This window comes from Neltuma alba, unplaced genomic scaffold (assembly GCF_004799145.2).
Source record: "Neltuma alba isolate B1F8T4 unplaced genomic scaffold, ASM479914v2 tig00012172_pilon, whole genome shotgun sequence".
In the NCBI taxonomy this organism is placed as follows: domain Eukaryota; kingdom Viridiplantae; phylum Streptophyta; class Magnoliopsida; order Fabales; family Fabaceae; genus Neltuma; species Neltuma alba.
In genome coordinates this window covers 66,471-89,303 of record NW_021636717.1, presented here as the reverse complement: position 1 = coordinate 89,303, position 22,833 = coordinate 66,471, and the positions used below count along the sequence as shown (strand labels likewise).

Sequence of the window (22,833 nt, the reverse complement as noted above, 5' to 3'; positions counted from 1 at the left end):
GATACTTATGTTTTAACAAAAAAAAAAAGTATATGCAACTAATCGCACACATTTAAAAGCTACTTTGAATTAGTTCCTTCTCTTGCAAGTAATTCAGCTAGGCTGCTAACAGGCTAAAGATTTTCAATCAAGGGAAAATCATTATGTGGCTTCAAGAAAGAAACACAACTACTAAAAACATCTCATAACAAGTAAATGTCAAGTTTCAGTATAGACAATGACAATAAGTTCATGTTGCTCGTTTGTTATAGAGACTTTTGGATAATTATATATATATATATATATATTTTCTTAGGACCTTATAACGATGTTCCCTAAAATCAAACAATGGAAGTGTCTATTGTGCTTGGGAAAGCCGCTATTGAAAGACACGGTTCTTTATCTAGAAATTACGAGCTTATTGACTAAGAAGCTGAAATGTTTGTTCTCATGCTAAGAATTTTGAATAATCACGTGCATGTATTAATAACAGATCGCAATTTGAAGTTATCTGCATACTTAAGGAATTTAAATTCAATAAAAAAATATACTCTTATTTCTTCAGTACTTTAATTTTGATCAATGGTTAAATATTACTACCTCTAGTCTTTAATACAAGAACTAAATAATTAATTTGTGAATATTAAGAAAGTTAGTTAAATTAGTTATTTGTACATTTGTATCCTTCTTAATCATGTACATTCAAATTACCTTTAATAGTAACTCTTTAACATATGTGATCACTATGGAGATTACTTGAGGACAAAATGAATAAATACGTGATGCAAAATGGATTGAGATATCATATTTAGGACTAAATTGAATATTAAACTAATTTTTATATTAAGGACTCAAGGTAGTAGTTAAAAGAAAGTAATAATTTTTATCCTCCGTTAACTTGAGGATGAACTATTATTATTTTTTAATCAATGTCTTGACTCATTTAGTTTAGTTTGGTCTCACTATGTACAAATGTATCACTGTCCATAGCAATATATGGTTTGTTTGGAACTCCGTTCAAAATGCACTTTTAAGCAAGTTTACGCTCTTCTTATATACTTACCTCGTATTCCGTAAATCACATTTGAAAAGCTACTTATAAGTTAATCCAAACAAGTTCATAATCGTGTAGAGGTAGCATTCCAATGCAATTTCTATTACCTTTGTTTATTAGAGCAATTGTACTACAACTTCATTTTTGTAGAGCATCAACTTATTGTGTGTGTGAAGGGGAAGATGACGGGAAGAGTAGTAGAGAGAATCCAAATCCGGGTGAGTGTGGGTGTGGGTGTGGGTGTGGGTGTGCGCGTGCACGTGTGCGCATGTGAATATATATCAAAGATGCGTCGACAATCCAGGCTGGTCCTAACGGATCACAATCTAATAAACTATCCTCTTCTTTTGTTACTCCAAAACTAAATTCTCAAAAACAGTACATTTTTTCATACCCGTAAGTATAAACAGAGAGAGTAGCAGCACTCAAAAGTAAAAATATATTACAATCATTGGGAGGAAAATGTTTGAAGATAACAGGAGGCCAACAGAAAGAAGAAGAAACTAACAGAAGGAGAGGGTACAGAACTGGTGAGAAGAGTTATAAGGAAACATGAGAGAGAGAGAGAGAGAGACTTCATCATTATTTATCCTTGTCCTTTCCATTCAAGGTCATTCTTCCATCATGCAGCAGAAGAAAACTGGAAATTTGTGATGGAAAATTTTTACGAAATGTTATGTATTCATAATGGTCAAATGATTTATATCGTATTGGATGGTCCTCATCAACTAGCTCTTCTTGTGTCTGGACTTTCTTATTATTAAATGAAAATAATCCCACGGACAACCTTTTCTTCTTCTCCTTTACGATGATTTGGTGCTGGCAAGACTGTATTCTGTCATTACTCCAAATCTAAAATATCAAATAAGCTTTCACTTGTCAATGGGAGCATTTTTTTTTGAAAAAAAAAAAAAGCAGTTTTCTGAGATAAAGATATATGAAAATGAAAAAACCCACCTTTAATGCATCACCAGCCAGGAACAGAAACTTGCAGGGTGAGGGATCAACATCAATCCATTCACCACTTTTCAGTTTGACTTGCAAACCTTTCACATTATTCTGATGCAGTATGGTGAAGTATGTCACGTCTGTGTGAGCATGCAATCCTAAATTATTCTCATTATTCTGAGGTACTAGGTACTTAAAACCTCGGAGCATGTAACTGGTTGATTCAAGCAGGGAATCACAGTGTCTTTTTTCCAAACCATAAGCATCAAACAGTAATCTTTTAGCAGTTTGGTCCATTTCAACTAGCAACTTTGCATACAGATTGATCGTCTCACTACTCAAACAATGAAGAAAACAATTAATGACTGCAGAAAATTCAAGTATAAGCAGAAAGGTAAACAAGAAAACAACGTAAACCAAGTTTTGAGCAGTACCAGAAATGATCATGTCCTGTCGGCCACATGATGTTGGCATACTTCTGAATTGCTTCGTTATTAATGGGGTCATCAAAGTCAATTCCAACGGATTCATACAAAGGGGCTCGAGGAGTTCGTTCATAGTAACCATGATAAGGCTTGTCGCTGGTCTTTTGCTTTTTTGTTTCAAGCGGAAGATCAAACAATTCTTCCATTAGAGCAAGTACTGAGTGGTGAAGCTCCGTAGAAACCTTACTACTCATTACGTAAAAACAGCCATTAGTCTCTAATGCACCCCGCATCAATTGGCTAGCTGAAAACCATTTCTCTGAACCAGGTTTTAAGTTTTCATCCGTCAAGTCTATAACAGGAATCTGAGAACCTATCAGCGAACTCATCTTCTCAATAATATTTGTTGGATTTCTTGAGACTTCAGGTAATGGAGTTCCTAGACAACTACATTAAAATAAAGAAAAGATTTAAGAGGGTGGATCTTTATAGCAGCTGAAAACAGAATGCTTGAACAGATATGATACATCAGAATTGCATCAATCAGGGGCTAATGACACAGAAATTTGTAAAAACAAGGAAACATAAAACTAATCGCTAGGTAGATCAGATCAAGTGAAGACAAAGCCAGAGGACTCAAACATCCAAACACAGCAGATAACATGGGGAAGCACCTGAATCTTGAGATATCGCCGGCGGGTAAAACGTGGGAGGCTTCTCCGCCGGAACTTCACGCTTAGTCTCGGGACGGCACAAGGAAAGATATGTCTGGGAGTATGAGAGGGAGAAGAGTGAAGATGGAAAAGTTAAACAGGCTCTGTTTTCAGGGAAATCAACACACTGTGAGCGAAGGGTCGGTGTCCATTGTGCTAAGCTTCAATTTTTTAATGTTTTTTGTTTGTTTTTGAGACTGCTTTGATTTGTCAATTTCCACTAAACAATTTGGAAGTGACCTGCATCACGGATTTCTATGTTTTGATCCTTACTTATGAGGCCTCGTCAATAGAAATTTGTTTTCTTCTACACACGAGAAAGAGAAAGTGAGAAACTGAACAGAATTTCTTTTTCGCGCACTCGGGATCTGATCAATCTTTTAAATAACTACACAAGGGACTATGGTAGGATTCATATGGGTGGTGACTAATCCGTAACTTTTGGTTATGTGACAGATTTTTTTTTTTTTTTTTTTTTTCACTTTGAGCATCTATGGCTGTATGTAATACACACTCACAATAATATAAAATTTGAAACTTCCGTCTGTGATGTAAACGGGAATTTATTAATCAAATGATTTTTATCGTATTGGATGGTCTTTGTCGACTAGCTCTTCTCGTGCCTTGAACCATATTAGTACCATATTATATGAAAGTAGAATCCCATGGAGTATCTCTTCTGATCTCTTGATATCATGATCACTTTGGTGTTGACAAATCACATGGCCGTATTCTAATTAAATATGATGCTTTTAATATATTTTGTCTTTCATATTTATTATTTTTTTAAAAATAAATTTATTTAAATTATAAACTTATATTCCCTCTACTCCTTTGAGAAATTCTTGTATGCTTTTGGAATGCCAGCTCAAATAAACTTTGAGCAGTAAAAAAATAACACTTCATTCAATTTTAATCCTAGCTGGCTCCTCTCGTGAACGGATGATTGACGGCGCTACAGGAACATGATCTTCATCTCTTCCCTTGGCTTCTCATGTCACCATCGTTCTTTTCTCTTCCCTCCCCCTACAGCTTCCTGTCCTCCTCCTTCCAGGCAACCCCATTCCTCTTCTCTTCTCTCTCTCTCCCCCCACGGTCAATCACCCTCCCACACCTCCTCCTCCTTCTTCTTATGCTACACCGACCGCGAATTGGTTTTTCCTAAGGTCACCCCCTTCACCACCACTAAAAAATCAATTGTTTTCTCGCACTGACTGCGAATTATAGCATTATCGGAAAGGTCATCGCCAAGTCATCGGATTCGTCTCTTTTTCCCTTCCTTCCCTTTCATTTTCTTCTCAAGGCTTTTCCCAAATTCTGAACTTTATAAATTTTAGACATTGTTTAATTAATTCCTCCATGGCCTTGGCTTTTTGGGTTTTGTGGGTAACTGCTTGGAGGGCCAAAGGTTTTTCCTTTCTCATTATTCTCTTCATAGTAAGGGGGCCAGAGGGCATGCATGTGTGCGTGGGTTTGCTTCTGCGGTGAAGGGGTTTTTATGGGAAAAGGAATTTTTAAGGTTGAAATTATGTGCAAGTGTGTACAATGCAAATGCAAGGTTTCATGGGTGATTGAAGAGGAATGCAGCAGGAGGGAAGAGTAAATAATAGCGGTGACGGGAGAAGGTAAGGGAAGGGATGGGAATCACATTTCCCGTGGCATTGTCAGCGATCCGTTTATGTGACGAGCCAACTAGGATTAAAACTGAATGAGGTGTTATTTTTTGATTGGTCAGAGTTGATGTGAGCTGGTACATCGGAGCATACAAGAATTTCTCCTATTCCTTATCATGAGAGTCTTTCTAGAAGAAATTCCTGGTCATTTTTTATGAGAGCTTTGATAGTTTTAATGAGCATTAAATACTTTTTTTTTCCATATATGCTTATATTCAATAAGGATAATGACATAATAAAATTTAATGTGATGTTGGAATTTAATATAATTAATGAGAGTAATATTAAAAATCATTTGAATTTTATGATGTATTTAATATTTTAAACTAGTTTTATTGGTACATGTGAATTAGTTAGTAAATAATTAGTGAATTCTTATAATAAGGACCAAAAGGAGTGTAATCTAACATTACACAGGTATATTTTACAGGTACTACTACTGATCTTTGATATAAGCACTAGTTTGATATTTAATTTAGTCTTAAATATAAGACTCCATGATAACTTTCTATTTTAATTATCATGATTTTTCATATCTTGTTTGGGGATCTTATCATATTTATTTGGCTTGAATGCATTAATTAATGATTAATTTGAATAAACAATGATTGCATGAAATTAGAGCTAAAAAAAGTAAAAATATCATATTTTATTATTTATTTAAATTGATTGATTTTTTTTGAAAGATATGATATTACGTCATCTTTGATTTTATTGTAAGAAACTTGAAAGAAATTGAAAATAAAAGCTGACAATACCAAATCACAGCAAAGGACCAACAAATTGGGGGAAAATATTAAGAAGAACCAAGAATGAAACACAGCGTTTTGATTGGCAATAGCCAATAGGGCATCAAAATTGTTTTCTTCCCTTGCTCATTTTTGGCCGACACCACCATCCCATTTTTCCCTTGAATCCATTAACCTTACCCCCTCCACTTTGTTCAACTTCAACCACGACGGCTTCCACCCCTCACCATCACCTTCATCATTAGCAGCGCCCTCCACCTCTGTCTTCACCATCGACCATGCCGTTAATCACTACCAGGAATAGCCTACCACGTCTCTTTCTTCTTCCTCTGAGCTTGCTGCGTCTGACATGATGAGTGGCTAATTCTTATTGCTTCTTGGGATAGAGATAATAGTTTGAGTTCCAGAGCTACCGTAGGGGAGTTAAATTAATTCAATTCATTTTCTCTTATCTATATTTACATTCTCTGATTGTAGAATGGTGCTTTGTAATGTTAAAGACTGATATTTCAAGTTGGTTATCTCTGTTGAATTGGACAAATTTGACTGTGATTGGATTTTATAGTTTGAATGTTATATATTCCTATATTTCCTTTCGTACGTGGGTTCATTGATATTGTATTGTTTGGCATGGTAGTGTGGATAATACCATTGAATTGAGCTTGTTTTTGAGTCTCTGCTGAGTACTCTATTAATGTTGAATGTTAGTCTTTAAAGAAACAAACTATTTGAATTAATCACACTTACACATTAAGTGGTTTTAAATAGCAACTTAAGAGGTGTTTATTAACTAGGGTAGTAGGAATAATCACTAATTAAGATTGACGCAAATAGTATTTTGCGGTTTTTGATCAAGACTTAGTGCATTGTTTTTAACTCCCAAAATCTTTTGAACAAGGAAGGTTATTAATGTATTTTCAAGAAGCATTCATCTAATACATTTTATCATATCCATTCTCATTCCACTTTTATAAAAGAAAATATAAAAAAAATAATAGTTTAGATCTATTCCATTACATCTTTAATATTAAATAAAGTAAAATTAATTTTCAAAACCCAAAACCTTTTTTTCCTGTCAATTTATTATTTTTTATACTTAGTTAGCCTAGGATTGCAAATAAAGACTCCTCAAAGTGAACGATCCGAGTTGTGCTATATTGTATTATTTGGATTTATTTTTGATTAAGAATCTCAAGGTGGTTGACAAAGGTTTCCATCCCTCCAATCTACTTTGTCTATCATATTTATCTATTTTTTTCAAAATAGTTTTTATAGTTGTCATGCCCCAACTTTGGAGGTGACCGGCACAGAATATGAGAGACCTCACATTCCTAAGCCTAAACATATATAGACAATTGTTTAACAAACATTTTTAAGGTAATCATAAACAGAAGCATCTCATTGGACAAAACAGTCATATACTTACACATATTGTTGTAATTCAAAATATAAAGCCATTTGTAGGAATTTTTGGTAGAATTTTCACTGTAAATTAGACTTCCTGAAAATTCTACAATAGCCTGCAAGTCACAAACAATATTTAGAGCTTTGCTTCCTGGCACCAGTATATATAACTACATTCCAAAATAACCAAAAAGACTAAGACCTAATCATAGATTACGTGGAGTATCTAATTATAAAAATAAAGATATAAATATACTTTTATGTTTAAATTAGCTAACATTTACTCAAAATAAATTCATGAGTTTTGGATCTTCAATGAGACTCTTCACTACTCAGCTAAAGGTACAGGGTCAATAGTGTTGTTTGAAGTCAATAAAAGAATCTACCTATAAATAACGTCCCATTAATAATATTTACTAAAATACTAACAAATGAATGTAATAAAATTAAATTTAACTTTGAATGATCACATTCATATGGAAAAGAATTAAATTTTCCATAGTATACAATCTTAAATTAAAAGATAAATATATACCCGAACTCATTAAACAATTAAATTCAAATTTATAATATAACAGTTTGTTACACAAAAATATTACAAAATAATATTTCTCAAACCTAATCTTTTTATAGGGCTTTAACATAACGGAATAGCAAGCGCGGCTTGAAGCCACTAATACAAGCATGGACATAGCTCACGAGGGTAAGTAACCAATCAAGCATGGCCAAAGCCACGAAACAAGTGTAGCCGAAGTCACAAAACAAGCACGGGAACTATGCCCCCGAATATCAAGCGAGCTCGAAATTACCATGGCGCGCCAAGGACTAATAGTGCTGCTGTTAGTGACTAGTGTTTTGTATTCACTCCTCTTAAAAAAAAATGCAGAAGTATGCATAGAATCGATTTGTTACTAACAACTAGAGGAAAATATATATATTATTTCTACTAATGGAATCTTTTAAAAAATATTTTATAATAGATGATCCTAGCATGAAGATTTTCAAATAATATTTTTAAAACTCCTTTCCAAATTCCAAGTTTAAATATTTATTAAAAAAATGCAGATTAACAAATTGTAAGTAGAACTTTTAATCAGTATATAAGAAGAGAAAATATTCCTCCAAACAATAAAACGTTAAAACATTAAATAAGTAAGATTGAAAAATGATAAGTTAAACCACCTTAATAGACCATTTAATAAAGAAGCTAGTAGATTAATTAAATTAATAACAAATAGTAAAAGCCTATTTTATTATTATTTTCCTTTTTTAAAAAAATTATAATAATAGGACACTATTCACTCACCTGTTGTACTCCTAAAATAAAACTCATTCCAATTTGCACATCCTTGATTTATTCTCACTCCTTAATCCCTTGGTGTCCTAAAACAAAACATTATTAATACCCCATTTATAACTTATAAAAATTCCAAAATGTTTCATTTAAACATTTTTATACCGTATCACAATGGCCCTTCAATTTATCATCACACCAACCATTACATTCCTTACATTATATTATAAAAACCAATCTTCTACCAAAGTGTATCCATTTACTTAAAATCAATCTTTTAACACTCTAGCTTAAACTTATATACTTCTAAATCATTTATCAACAATCTCACACAGCTCTAACAAGCCCAACCATGTCAAAAATATCCAAAGATTAGCTAATAGTCGACAATCATAACATATAAATTATAATTCCCTTGCTTTCCAATAACAACGTAAAACTCCATAACCTTCAAATTTTCTACCCACAAGAACAGCCAACTCTTATTTTACTCAAGCATCTCCTGAAAACCAAAATTAAATCATAATTAATCCAAAATAATATCTATCTTGCTCTTTTCCATCAAAATGTTATATGAACACCTATCAAGCAATTCTTTTGCTCATGTAGACATTTCATCAAACAGCCACGGGCACTCAAGATTGTTTCATGAAACAAACATCCACACAACCTGAGAAAAATATCTCAAGTTTCCTTCTTAACTAAATTCATCTCATAGATCAAAATAAATAGCACCCAACGAGTTTCAAGCTTCAAATAATACTTCCAATCAAGTACTATAAATCACCCTGTTATCAACATATAGAATCCTTCCTCTTCAATATGCTTCTCTTAAGATAGCCCCCAAACTTTCTTCTTTCTAAAAAAACATCTACGGTTGAGAAAGAAGGAGGAGAAGTAGAGCTTGAAATGCCCTGTAACCACATACCTTAGCAATCATAAACTCCCCCCCAATTCATGATGACAACAGGAAGAAGAAAATGGAAGAAAGAAGGGGGAAAATGGTAGCGAAGGGAGATCTAAAGTGCCTAAAAATCAGAAACTTTTTTCCCCTCCTCTGATTCAACTATGGCACCAATTAAGGAGGAAGAAGAAGAAACACACAAACTGAAAATAAAGAAGGAAAAGAAGATGGCAGTGTTAGCTGAGAGAAGAAGAACAATAAAACCAACCTTGAATGAAGCAGATGATGGCAGTGGTGAACGTTGGTGACGGTGAAATCAGACAAGAGTGAAGGACAATTGGTTTCAGTTCCAAGATCAAGAACCTTCTTCTATCCTTGTACCCTGCTTTTTTTTTTTTTGCCCCTAAAAAAGAAATGGCATCATAAGATATTTGATGCCATGTTTTGATTTTTTAATATCTCTTTTCTTTTTCTTTTTTCTTTTAAAGAGTATCTAAGTAACTTTTATAAAATTGAAAAAAATGAAATTCTTTCTTGAAAAAAGGGAGGATTAGAACCTGGGACCTCTAACCTTTTAGCACCCTTCACTGCTAACCATCTCCCACATTCTTTTTGTACTTACACTAAAACAATTTATATAATTATTGCTTAATTTGTTATAAAAGTTGTTAGGTTATTACATTCTCTCCCCTTTAAGAAAAATTCAGTCCTCCAATTTAAAACATGTATATACACGCTTACATCAATCCTCAAATAGGTGTGGATAATGAGAACACATCTCACTTTCAATAAAACATCTTACCTTTAACCCCTTAGAGTATGCATTCGTAAGCGTTATGGTTCAAGCATGTCAAAATACAAGCCCGTGGATTAAAAATTTCAACATAACTACTCGGATTACTATTCACTACTTAAATTCATATTTCAGGTCCAATTTTGAAAAATTATAACTAATTCTATAAAAAATCAAAACGGAGTGGTTCCAATTTTCACATAAAGCTCTTTCAATTCTCTATAAGGAAAAAATAACAATCTAGACTTAAACCTTGCCAATTCGTACGGTTTATTCATTAAAGATTACGGTTCATTTGGTGAAAACAGTGTTTTCCAGAAGTCCTGCCTCAACTTTGAACAGCCATAACTCTTAGCATACATATCCATTTCATGTGATCTATCACTTGTTTTAAAGCTCAGGATATGCTCTAAATACTCACCAAATTTCATGACAAAATTCGTCCATTTGCTCTGTCTTATCATTGGCACCAATTCATGGCTCATTTAGGGACCATCTAACTCCCTAACTTAATTCACATTTTCAAATAAATTTATTTCTTGCATTTTCCATGTGGTCATTGCATATACTATTTCCATACATAATCTCATGCCATCTTACATACCACAAACATTTTAAACATCATCGAATATACATGACATGATTGTAACATCAACTAACATAATAGTTACATAACGTAGCATGTTATGGAAACATAAGACATGCTTGGTTTCTTCCCTTTATCTTGCACTTCCACTTCTTGATTTTTCCTTCAAGCTTATAGCACCTATTAGGGGTTGTTAAGGGATGGTGAGATTCGAAAGAATCTCAGTAGCAAACATTACCCATAAGCATGCAAGACATAATGCACATGCATGACATGTTATAATATTAACACATGAATGTCATGGAAAGTAAGCTATAGCATTTCATGCTTTCATAACATATAGCCAAGGCAAAACATAACATAAACTTGCAAACATAACTTTGCAACCATTTCATCATAGCTTAGTCACATCATGGCAATACAATCACACCATGCAAGCATACATATCAAGCACACAATATAGGTAAGTTCGCTACCTTGTAACATAGCTTTCCTCTTGCTTTTCCTTTGATTCCCTTGTCTTTCCAACCCTATGGATTTTCAGTCAACACCATTAAACATCCTTTTGGATGTTCCAAGATCCTAAACACATCAATACATGATGCAAAACAATTATTAGACTCAAGTCATCAACTTATCTCTACTTGATTATTTTTTGAACATGCTTGAACTCTAACTTTTAAGTTTCAATTCCAACCTTCCTAAAAAAATTTTCACATACTATTCCCACATAATTTTGTATGTAGAATCCATTTCCAAGCTCAAAACAATAAAAATCCAATCCTAACCATTCAGAACAGTCAAGTTTGAATAGAATCACAAACTAAGGGAAAGTTGGATTTCTTACAAAATCAACACAGAACCACTTGATTCTTGTTGTTTCCAAGCCTTTAAACATGTTTCTAACATATATTTCATATTTTCCTAACCTCATCAATTTCGTGCAGCACCTCTCCATAGGATTTCAATCATAAAAAATTCAATCAAACCAACCACCAGACTCAAAAATAACAAGAAAGGTAGAAACTACATAAAAAACGGCACATATACTTTGTTTTAGAGCTTGATCTGGCTTGGGACTACTTGGCCTTTCTTTCTCCCTCTTCTTCCTCTCTTTAGAAACCATCTTGCAAGAGCTTCCCCATGGGTTCCTTGTGCTTGGATGAAATGATTGGGAGGGGAGGGGTATTTGTAGAAAACAAGACTGAATCTCGGCCGTTGATCTTAAAAATACATGGCTTGATTTGGACTGTCCATTTTCTCTTTTTATCTTGTGATGACGTGTCCTATGACGTCATGCTTACATCATCAAGCCACATGTCTTTAATCCAACCGCACACGTGTCTTGTATCCGACTGTACACGTGTCTTGCATTCAACTATATACGTAATACCTTCTTTTCCCATCTAACTGTACACTTGTCTCTTCCATATTCCTTCATCATTTTGGCATTAAAATAGGAAGGAAATTAATATAAAATTTATGCAAAATATAGCCCTTAGGTATTCCTCTATCTATTTTGCCATTCTCCACCGTATCAGGTGCTTTTTTTTGAGTCCTGACTTATTTGGTACCATTGGGACATATTCTGGCACCATTTTCTCATCTTAATTAAATACATATATGGTGCCATCTTAGAGGAGCATAGATGAAAATAATTAGCTCTATTGACAGGCTACTTAACCTTACTGAGTCACGTAGTAGATATTTCACTATAACAGGTAGACAAAGGATTGTCTAAAATATTCCTGTACTACGTTCCGATTTTTATGTTGTCTATAAATATCTTCTGCTGTGCAACACCTTACTTTAATATATATTAATAGGATTATTTTAACATCTGTGAATCACTAACGCCAGGTTTCCGTCCTGGGAAAAGACAGGGAAATTTTTTTTTTCTTTTCCTTCAACATTGGAAACCGTTGATCAAATATTTCAAACCTTTAGAATAATTGAAGAGTGATCCACAATCAATCCTACTTTCAACTTAATCTATTATCACCCAAAATGATTTCATACTGTGCAATATGATAATCTTATATTAAAAATATAGCAACCATTTTGGTTGACTGCACATACCTGCATCCGGCAGTGCTCTTCCGCTAATGAAGGATATAAAATAATATTTACATAAAGCAAGTAAAGTTACTTGCCCATATATTTTACTATACCATTTACAGAATTATAACAGGTATCTCTATTTTTCAACCAGCTCACCTTCTTCTTAAACATCCTCCTTATCCTTCGAGTTACTAGCCTTCGCTGTTTATCATGAATGGGAGGGTGAGATTCTAAAAAATCCCCGTAGTAGTAATTTTCATCAAACAAATATGCAGATTACATAAAGCATGCAAAACAAGCCAAAGTGGAACATAACCTTGTAAGCTAATGCAATTAAGCATTTATGTGCAATGACAGATAGACAAGCTAAATCATTAATACGCAAATAATTGGCAATCACTGCCCCATGTCTATCAGCTACACGTGATCACGGCTAAAAATCCATGCAAGGAATTAAGGATTACATGTTTTCATGCTTTAAACAGCAATATGGCACAAACAGACATGCAGCAATCATACACAAGTGTAAGGTAGGAAAGAACTACTACCTGGTCCGCATCCCTCCAAATCAAACCTTACCATTGTCCTTTCTTTCTATTTCTTGGTGGGCTTGAGCAGATATAAAAACCTATCACATTAGTAAGGTAGATCAATACTTCATCCAACTGTATCTCATAAATTAAATAACTCTTTAAATCCCAAATCTTCTTTAATCTCTACCCTTACGTAGCAGTTGTAATTTTTCTTATTCAAATTATGGAGGGTTTCCTTCCTTATCTCAATCCATACAGTTTCTTTACTTAGTAACATTCTCAATGACTTTATTAACACCTAAATTCCTAACTATCATTAGCTTTCAATAATGCTCAAATACTTCCCAATCTAAAACTTCTAGACTTCTATATATCTCCAATCAATACACACATGTAGCAAACATATATAATATATCAATTATGTTTTAATCACCCATTCCATAAACCTCGCAGCCTAACCTCCTCTTGGAAAACAATTCCATATTCAATATTTTCCATCCCCAACTTCCACGGTCAAAACAGACAACAATCAAGTTTATATATATTCGCTTATATAACCCCCAAAATTCTCACTTCGAACGGCCACAAATAAACTATTAAAATTTCCAAATTATAATTATATAACCCAATGGCCATTCATCTATTAAGACCACATTTAAACATTCTTTAAATCATTATCCTATTACTTCAAACCTTTGTACCCCTTTATTTTATGTCTGAAAATTTTCCAGATTTACTATAACTACATGTTCTAATTCAAGTCCAATTCCCCATGTTCTTAGCTACTTTTATAATTCTCACATTTAACTAATTTAATTTAGACTTTATAATTACTTATTAACTCCATCATTGACTTAAGGCATTCAAATTTAATTCAGTAATCCAAAATCATTGCTCAACCTCTAGAATATTAAAGAATGCTCTCTCCATAACACATTGCCCTGCATATACTCGTATCCCTCAAGCTTCCAAGTTCAAGAATAATTCCTACCCATTATTTAACCATCTGAAATTAGTGTACAGCTCTTGAAAACATGGAATACTCATTTTCAAACCATTTCCAGCTTCCTCAATATGAACCTCAGAAAATGCAATCCCAAATCTTCCAGCAACGACGACATATATATGAATGTATCTCCCAAGTTCTAACAACAACAATAACCGTGTGTATAAATATATATATATCTGCACTACTCTAGTTTCTAAAATTTTCAGTCCCACGACAGCAACAAAGCACACACACATCCTACACACACACACACACACACACACACACATGTACATACGTATCAACATATACCTACAGTAGTACTTCGTTTAAATATTTCGTTCTCTTTTACTTTCTAGTGACCGAAGCTTATAACACCTGAAACAGAGAACCTAATGCTGTTGAATTAAAATAGAGCTTGGGAGTTTCAAAATCATCACTGCAGCACTAAACTAATGATGTCACATGTAGTCTCATATATATATATATATATATATCAGTATTTTGTTTTCCTTTTAATGTCTCAGAAGCCGAGACCATTAAACCAAGAAATCACAGACCCTGTTTCGGTAATCATATACAGAGAAATTTTTCATTCATTCAACAGCAAAGCTTCACGTTAAACCAGCAACATTACCCAAACAAAACGCCACTCCCCCCAAACCTTTAGCCTCTGTTTCGGTCTTGAAAAACAGAGGAAGAAATCCACATGCAACCAAATTTATCAACATGCAACACCACCTTTCAACCACACAAGATTCAATCTACAATCCTCCTTACATATATCATCCGTTTCCCTGACTTTCTCTCTCTAAGCTCATCTCTTTCTCTCCTCAACTTCACCGGAAACATGAACCCAAACCAGAAAATGAAGACAGCAATGGACCCGTGGAGCTCACCTCGATTGTTTGATCGGTTTGTATGCACTGGATACCACCTCCGGTCACTCCTCCAGCTCCACCGACTCTGTTTCTCCCGTGCTCTCCCTCTCTCGCTCTCCGTCTCTGTCTTTCTTTCGTTCTCCTTCTCTCTTTTCTTTTTGCCACCGTATGAGCTGAATCTAAACGCGTGGAGGACCAGCTGTTACATGGAAAAATGATTCAGACGTCTTGAGGAGAAGGCAGCACGTGTTTACAGCATTCTGGACCATTTTGCCCTTCTAGATAATTATTCCTCCAATCCTATTCCTTCAACTATTTCTCTGAAATATAAGATATATCCAGAAATTAAATCAAAATATCATAAATGGATTTTTCTTATCCATTAGCTTCTTTGACCCATAAAATAATTTTCCTAAGAATTTCAGGTCAAAAGTCCATTCCTGACTATTTTTCTGAAATTTTCCAAGAAAATAGCTCTTAATTTCAGAAATTAATCCTTAATCCATTTTAAGGATTTTATGCCTCAAATAACTTCTTTACCTCATAAGATAATTTCCCTAAAATTTTCTAGTTAATTAGAAACCTTTAAGTATTTTCTAAGACAATAACCCATTTTGCTATGAAAATAGCTTTAAAATCATTTAAGCCACTTTTTGGGGAATGAACTTTTCCAAAATATTTCTAAACCTTGAAAAATCAATATTCCATAATTTTCCCCAATTGTGATTGAGCTATTAAATAATTTTAATGAACTTTCTCTTTTTTTTGCTCATCCTGAGTCAGAAAATTCGGGATGTTACATGCTGACTCAGCATAATGACTCGTAGATGTCATGATTGTGTTTGGTGACTCAGCATGATGATTCTTAGGTGTCATGATTACATTTGGTGACTCAGCATGCTGACTCAACACCATCATGATGGTTTTTAGATATATTCTTTCTCCTTTTTCCAGAAATATTATTAAATAATACTTAATCAGGGTTATCTTCTTTGAATTCTTCCTATCGGCTCGTAACTTTGTTGATCTGTCTCTGGGTTTCATTCTTTCCCTTTCATCACGAGAAATTCCTCTAATTTTTCTTGGGTCAAAAGTCAAACTATGGACAGCTATTTTGACTTTCTCCGGATAGGGTATAAATAGGCTTTAAATTTAATTAAAACTAACCTTGTCAGTTTTTGGGGATGGAATTATTTTACAATCTACACAAATTCCTCAACTACTGTTCCCAGTTTTTCCTGATTATTTGAGGCCGTCTCATAGCTTAAATAATTCAATTTAAGTTACTATCTCAAATTGTCCAAAATCGTAGAATGACTTCAGGGCATTTCCATGATTTCTAGCCTAATATCGGCTTTGGGATCCTATTCCTATTTTTTTTTGGAATTTTTCTAAGTCATTTGGGCCATTTTTGCTAACTCTAAGTATTGGCTGACCAGAACTTTTATTATTTACAATTAGGTCCCTACTTGGCCTAGGAATTTTTTCTTTGCAATTTGGTCCCTCCTTAGGCTTAACCTTCAGAACCATCTCTTGCAAGTTTCTGGTATAACCTCTGGCCTTTGGTTGTTTCCATTTCGTCATTCTTTAGTCCTTGAATACTATTGTTTTACACATTTGCCCTTGGAAAATCTCTTTTTCCTTCTGAGGGATCTCCGGGACTTTCGTTGCATTGGACTTAGTAATCATCATTTTCTTGTGCTATTACTTGTATCTATGAGCCAAAATTTGGGATGTTATATTCAACCTCCCAAGTGGCTTTCTCTTGAGAATGATTGTGCCACAACACTTTTACCAAAGCAATTTCTTTTGATCTTAGCTTCTTTACTTGTCTATCTAAGATTGCCACTGGAACCTCTTCATAAGACTAATATTCATTAATGCCAAATTCTTGTACTCAATAACACGAGAGGGATCATAAAGATACTTTCTTAGCATAGACACATGAAATACAGGGTGAATGCTAGATAACTCTGGAGGCAACGCTAGATGATAAGTAGCAACACCAACTCCATCTAATATCTCAAATGGACCAATATATCTTAGACTTAGCTTATCTTTTTTTTCTGAATCTCAACACCCTTCATGGGCGACACTTTTAGAAATACCTTATTTGCAATGGCGAATTCCAATTCCCTACGACGATGATCCACAATAGTAGTTGCACATGTTAAATATTTCATCAAATGATATTTCTATCTAATATTCATTATTGGTAAAGGTATTTTAGGAAAGAAAACATACATTTATTACAAATTAATAACCAGCTTAACTAATTTTCTTAATCTACTCAAATTAATCAACTAGTTTCTATAACGGGGGTAGTATTTAATTAATAATTGAGGAGATGGCTGCTGATGTCATGTTTAATTTGTTATAATTAACTAATTTATTTAACTTTTTAATAATTTAAGAACTCTTATATCGCGGGAATTCGGAACAACGTATTTAGAACGGAAATAATGAATCCAATCACAAGAGAGAAAAAGGAACTTACGTGTCCCAATGCATGAATATTTGAAATTTCAAAATTTGCATGTAATCTAAGTGTATGGAGGTGCAAAATCTGTGATGCTGCTTTTAATTTGTTTCTTTTCGTCTTTTGTCTAAACTCGTGTTTTTGTTATTGTCGCTTATATATGAATATACTATAAAACAGCAACTCCCATACAATGAGATGTGTTCAAGATCTTTTTTTTAAAAAAAATTATAAACATTGCAAATATTACATGGATGTGGGGATATCCATAAATGTTTTACCTCTAATGTCTTAAATAACATTTCTAATGTTCATGTCGTATATATAACTTTTCTTATAACTGGTTTGGAACGAGTTTCTCATTCAACAACAATGCATTATGAACCCGCTTATGTTAAGCTTGTGAAATTCATGTTATTTCAGCACTTTTTTTTTTCTTTCAGTTATCATATATGTTAATCTCTAAAATTTTATGTCATTTCAGCACTTTTTTCTTGAGTTTTATGTATTTTTAGATGTATTTGTTCATATTTTGGCATTTATCCTTGTTATTTTTGAGCTTATAAAGTTTGTCACTTTTGCAAGGTTATTTTGGCCTAAGAATTAAGGTTTCAAGCCACTTGGAAGTATTTTGGAAGGAATTAAAGATCAAGGTTTCTTAAGAATTACATTATGGTGATCAAAGAAGAACAAATAGAGGCCAAATCATAGGTAAAACTCTTCATTTGAGCTAGATGTACAAAATTTTTCAGAGGCAAAATGAGCTGCGGTGCACTCTGAGCTGGCTATGGCCCAACTAAGTGAGGCAAACTCAGCCGCAGTGCAAAATTTTTAGGTTGCAGCGCAATCATTGACAGCACAATCCAAAGCTCAACTAGTTCAAAAATTCTAGGTTTTAAGGCCCCAAACTCAATATCAGCTGCCATTGTTCAGTTCTGGGTAGCTCTTGAGAGTATTTGGCTGTGTTAGAGTTGGCTTCTTGGAGGAGATTGAGCTAGGAGTTGAAGCTCTGAAGAGATTTGGGCTTCTTTCCTTGGTTTTTCCCCTCCGTCTTGCTTTCTCTACTCTTGTTTCATGTTTGTGCCGATATAGATGTATGTTCACATGGATTTTCTGAGCATGTATGACTAAATACTTTGATTCTAGGATTTTTTTTGAACTCTTGTATAGATTAAGTACTCGTTTTCCCTATATATTTGTGATTAATGATATGATTGTGTTGATTTACTCTATGCTTAATGCTTCTTATGGATTGGCCACCAATGAGATTGTTAGGTTCACTTGATTGATACTTGAGAAAACTAGGTTGGGTGTAGAACTTAGGTAAAATTGTGTGAAAACCTGAAATTTGTGAGTTAGATGGATGGTTTTGTTAATGAGATAGAGATATACTCATTAACCTCACATAGTCACATAAGCTTTGCAATTAAAATTGAGGCTTAATTAATTAATTAATTAGTTAATTAAGAAATTAAGAAATTAATTGAGTTAAACACCTATTTGGAGACTTCAGAGAGCACTCATAGGTAATTTAGTGTCCTTGGCAGGCATAATCTATAATTAAGAAATTATAATGAGGATTTAATTGAGTACTTTTAAAATATAAGGGGGATAAATATTCCTAAATCCCTTTGAATCATTGGAATTGATTTAATTGAGTACTTTTGAAATATAACGGGGATAAATAATCCTAGCTAGGTTCCTTTGAATCAATGGAACTGAAGAATCACTTTTTCTTTTTATTAATTTTTAATTTTATAAATAGTTGCTTTTACTTTTGATATTTGTATTACTCAAATTAAGCAAAAGTGTAATAATTAATGCTTGACCGGGTTTTAAAACCAAATCCTTGTGGAAACAATACTTTACTCATCACTTTATTACTTGTGATGACCCATGCACTTGTGGTGCGAATAATATATTTTGATGAATTAATGCATATTTAGAAGTATTTATAATGGAAAAATGTGCATAGTTGATACTTAGGCTAAATTTATGGATTTATAGTTAATTATTAATATTTTGCCCCTAGTTGAACAATTTTGGCTTTCATAATTTATCTTATTTTATTAGGTAGTTGAAGCTTGCTAATGGAGCCATTTGAAACAAACATTAATCCCCTTGGAGTTGGAAAGAAGCTTAGAGAGCCATGACATAATGAGAAAATTAAGTGAAGAAGGGATCCAAGACAATGACTTATTGGCCCTAACCAATAGGAACCTTTGGCTTTAGCCAACAGAGGAGATAGAAAGGAATTGGCGACAGTCAAGATTTGAGGAGATAGAAACAAATTGGTAGCAGCCAATGTAAAATAATTGATACTCTGTGTTTTGAAGACAACACACATTCTAGAGCACCATATGCTACTTCAATGGAAGGAAAGTGCCTAAATAATGGGACTTTAGACCTCTAGGGAGCTAGTGTGCTTGGGTTTTGGAATATTGAAGAGCTTGGAGCAAGGGATTGTGTTATGGAAGAGATTTGGAGCTCCTTCTTCTTGGGTTTTCTACTATTATTCCATTTTCTCTCTTGTAATCTACTATGACTGTAATTTACTCTTATAGTTATGGCTTGTGGCTGACTATGAGTAGCTAAGCACTTTGTTTTAGAATTATTTTAAATCTTTGTATGGATTAACTCTTGATTACTCTTATTTTGTAATTGATGATATATATGTGCGTGTGTTTATTTTACTCTTTTCTTAATGCTTCTAAATGCTTCATCACTATTTAGTTGATTTGTTCACTTGATTAATGCTTGAGAGGGCTAGCTTGAATATAGAACTTAGGTAAAACTGAGTAAGAATGTGAAGTGTGCTTGTGGAATGGATGATTTTGTTGATAAGATAGAGATATACTTATTAACCTTACACAGTCACTTTAGGATTGGAACTTAGATTTAGGTTTTATTAATTAAAATAAGAGATTGACTAATTAATGAAACTAAAGACTTGTTCTTGACTTGAGAAAGCTTTTACAAGTACTTTTTGAATCCTAGACTATCACATATTTTCATTAAGAATATCTATGAGAGGAGATAAATTAATGGTTGTGAAATGCAAGGGGATAAATAATCCTAGGTCCCTTTATCATTCCCTTGAAATTTAAGAATAAAGTATTTTCATTACTTTCTAGTTTAAAATTAGTTTTCAAAATTCACTTTACCCATCAAAGATTTGTTTGGCTCAACTTAAGTAAATTCACCCAGTCTTTTGTTTGGTCTTGATTTTTACACAAATCTCCATGAGAACGATTTTTTCTCATAATTGTATTACTTGTCACGACCCGTGCACTTAGAGTGCAAATAGTTTAATACTAATCAACCCTTATTTAAGTGTGCTTATACTAATAATAATAATTCTGATATTTATTTTCTTCAAATTTGTTTTCTTTTTCATGTCTAAGTATTCATAATGGTCAAATGTCCTATATCGTGTTGGATAGATGGTCTTCATCAACTAGCTCTTCTTAAGTTTGAACTATACCTTCCTGTCAAATGCCTCTCGCTCTCGTCCTTCATGATGACTACTTTATGTCGACAACATGTTATTCTGTCACTACTCCAAATCTAAAACATTAAAAAAAAAAAAAAGCTTTGATTTATTCACAATTTTTTGTCAAAACAACCAATGAGATGCAAATATGATGTCCAAAGAAATTTATGAAGTCACTCTAATTGGAGAATCTTCTTCAACTTTGCAAAGTAGTAGTAGACTTCAGTAAATTTAGATAAAACAAAAGGAGAGAAAACTACAGATCACTATGCATATGGGAAGTGGAAACTCAAAACGAGTTTCATTTTTATTCAATAGTCAATGCCACAGAATGCCTTGATGCGACACTCAGCTTTTGATGTTAAGTGGAAGCGTATATAATCATAATGGTCAAATGGTTTGTATCGTATTGGATGCTCTTCATCAACTAACTCTTCTTGTGTCTCCACCATCTTACTGCCAAATGAAAATAATCCCATCGAGCACCTTTCTTTCTCTTCCTGTATGATAACTTGGTGTTCACAAGCCTTTATCCTGTCATTACTCCAGACCTAAAATATATTGATTTAAAAAAGAATTGTTTGATTAATTAAAGAAACTTCATTACGAGGTCCCAGGGAAGGAACGTAATCACCAAAAAGTTTCACAACAAGCGAGCAAAACATGTAATGACAAGTTTTGATGCAGGAAACAACAACCGATTCAAGCTGTTCACTTGTTATTAAGATTTCTTCGGTGATTACATTTCTTCCTCGGAATCTAATAGTGATTTTTTCCCCAAATATATTGCCCACCTTTAATGCATCAGCAGCCAAGAATAGAAACATGTTAGGTGAGGGATCAGCATCGATCCATTCACCATTCTTGAGTTTAATTTGCAAGCCTGCAACTTTATTCTGATGTAATATGGTGAAATATGAAGTGTCGGTGTGAGCAGGCAGGCCTAAATTACTGTGTGTCTTCTTAGGTAGTTGGTATTTAAAGCTGCGAAGCATGTAGTTGGTTGATTCAAGAAAGGAATCACAATGTGTTTTGTCCAACCCGTAAGCATCAAACAATATTCTCTTGGCAGTTTGGTCCATTTCTACCAGCAACTTTGCATAGAGACTGAGTGTCTCACTACACTCAAACAATATAATCAAGAAAATTATTAATGATACAACAAAGAAAATAGGGAAAATTCTCCTACTAAAATTTTTATTGGTGAGAATAACTCAAATTAGAGTACCGATATACTACTATATGTGTGCAAAAATTTCAAAATGCTGGTACTTTTTGCGTATAAAAATTTATCAGATCCTTCACATCAATAAAATTTTTCAATAATATGACTAAGAAGGTAAACTGGAAAACACAAAAAAAATTAGGTTTAAAATTGTAATACCAGAAGTGATCATATCCTGCTGGCCACATGATGTTGGTGAACTTTTGAACTGCTTCCTTTTTGGAGGGCTCGTCAATTCCAATGGATTCATATAAAGGGACTCTGGGATGTCGTTCATAGTATCCATGAAAAGGCTTATCACTGGTTTTTTGCTTTTTTGTTTCCAATGGAAGATCAAATAACTCATCCATTAAAACAAAGACTGAGTTGCAAAGCTCCATAGAAACCTTGTTGCTCATTGCATAGAAGCATCCATCACTCTCTAGGACCCTTCGCAACACTTGGCCAGCTGAAAACCAGGTTTCTGTACCAGGTTTTAAGTTTTTATCGGAGAAATCAATAATAGGAATCTGGGAAACTGTTTGGGAACCCATTTTCCCAAAAGAACTGCTAGTTCAGGGATGCATGTTATTTTAGATGCTATTTATAGATGTCTTGTTCCCTTCAAGTAATCTAATGGAGTACATCTCTGTTCACTCGTTGCTTCATGAG

The 22,833-nt window shown here is 33.7% G+C and overlaps 2 protein-coding genes across 2 annotated transcripts; both read right to left on the bottom strand.

The window, feature by feature from the left end:
• Positions 1-1,399: 1,399 nt before the first annotated feature.
• Positions 1,400-3,232, bottom strand: LOC114724164 (probable 2-oxoglutarate-dependent dioxygenase AOP1). The gene is made up of 4 exons (XM_028910472.1): positions 3,081-3,232; positions 2,416-2,853; positions 1,991-2,315; positions 1,400-1,885 (listed from the first exon to the last, which is right to left on the bottom strand). The coding sequence occupies exons 2-4, from the start codon at positions 2,793-2,795 to the stop codon at positions 1,616-1,618; spliced, it is 975 nt and encodes a 324-aa protein (XP_028766305.1). The 5' UTR covers positions 2,796-2,853; positions 3,081-3,232; the 3' UTR covers positions 1,400-1,615.
• A 17,889-nt stretch (positions 3,233-21,121) lies between these two features.
• Positions 21,122-22,715, bottom strand: LOC114724158 (probable inactive 2-oxoglutarate-dependent dioxygenase AOP2). Its single transcript, XM_028910466.1, has 3 exons — positions 22,342-22,715; positions 21,752-22,076; positions 21,122-21,508 (listed from the first exon to the last, which is right to left on the bottom strand). The coding sequence occupies exons 1-3, from the start codon at positions 22,713-22,715 to the stop codon at positions 21,269-21,271; spliced, it is 939 nt and encodes a 312-aa protein (XP_028766299.1). The 3' UTR covers positions 21,122-21,268.
• Between the last annotated feature and the right edge of the window lie 118 nt (positions 22,716-22,833).

What these genes read in the sequence shown, in the direction of transcription:
- LOC114724164 (XM_028910472.1), bottom strand. Translation starts at nt 2,795, where the DNA reads ATGAGTTCGCTGATAGGTTCTCAGATTCCTGTTATAGACTTGACGGAT. An exon ending in ACAGGACATGATCATTTCTG is followed by an intron (nt 2,316 to 2,415) that starts GTACTGCTCAAA and finishes TTGTTTGAGTAG; the next exon opens with TGAGACGATCAATCTGTATG. An exon ending in TGGCTGGTGATGCATTAAAG is followed by an intron (nt 1,886 to 1,990) that starts GTGGGTTTTTTC and finishes TTGATATTTTAG; the next exon opens with ATTTGGAGTAATGACAGAAT.
- LOC114724158 (XM_028910466.1), bottom strand. Translation starts at nt 22,715, where the DNA reads ATGGGTTCCCAAACAGTTTCCCAGATTCCTATTATTGATTTCTCCGAT. An exon ending in GCAGGATATGATCACTTCTG is followed by an intron (nt 22,077 to 22,341) that starts GTATTACAATTT and finishes GTTTGAGTGTAG; the next exon opens with TGAGACACTCAGTCTCTATG. An exon ending in TGGCTGCTGATGCATTAAAG is followed by an intron (nt 21,509 to 21,751) that starts GTGGGCAATATA and finishes AATATATTTTAG; the next exon opens with GTCTGGAGTAATGACAGGAT.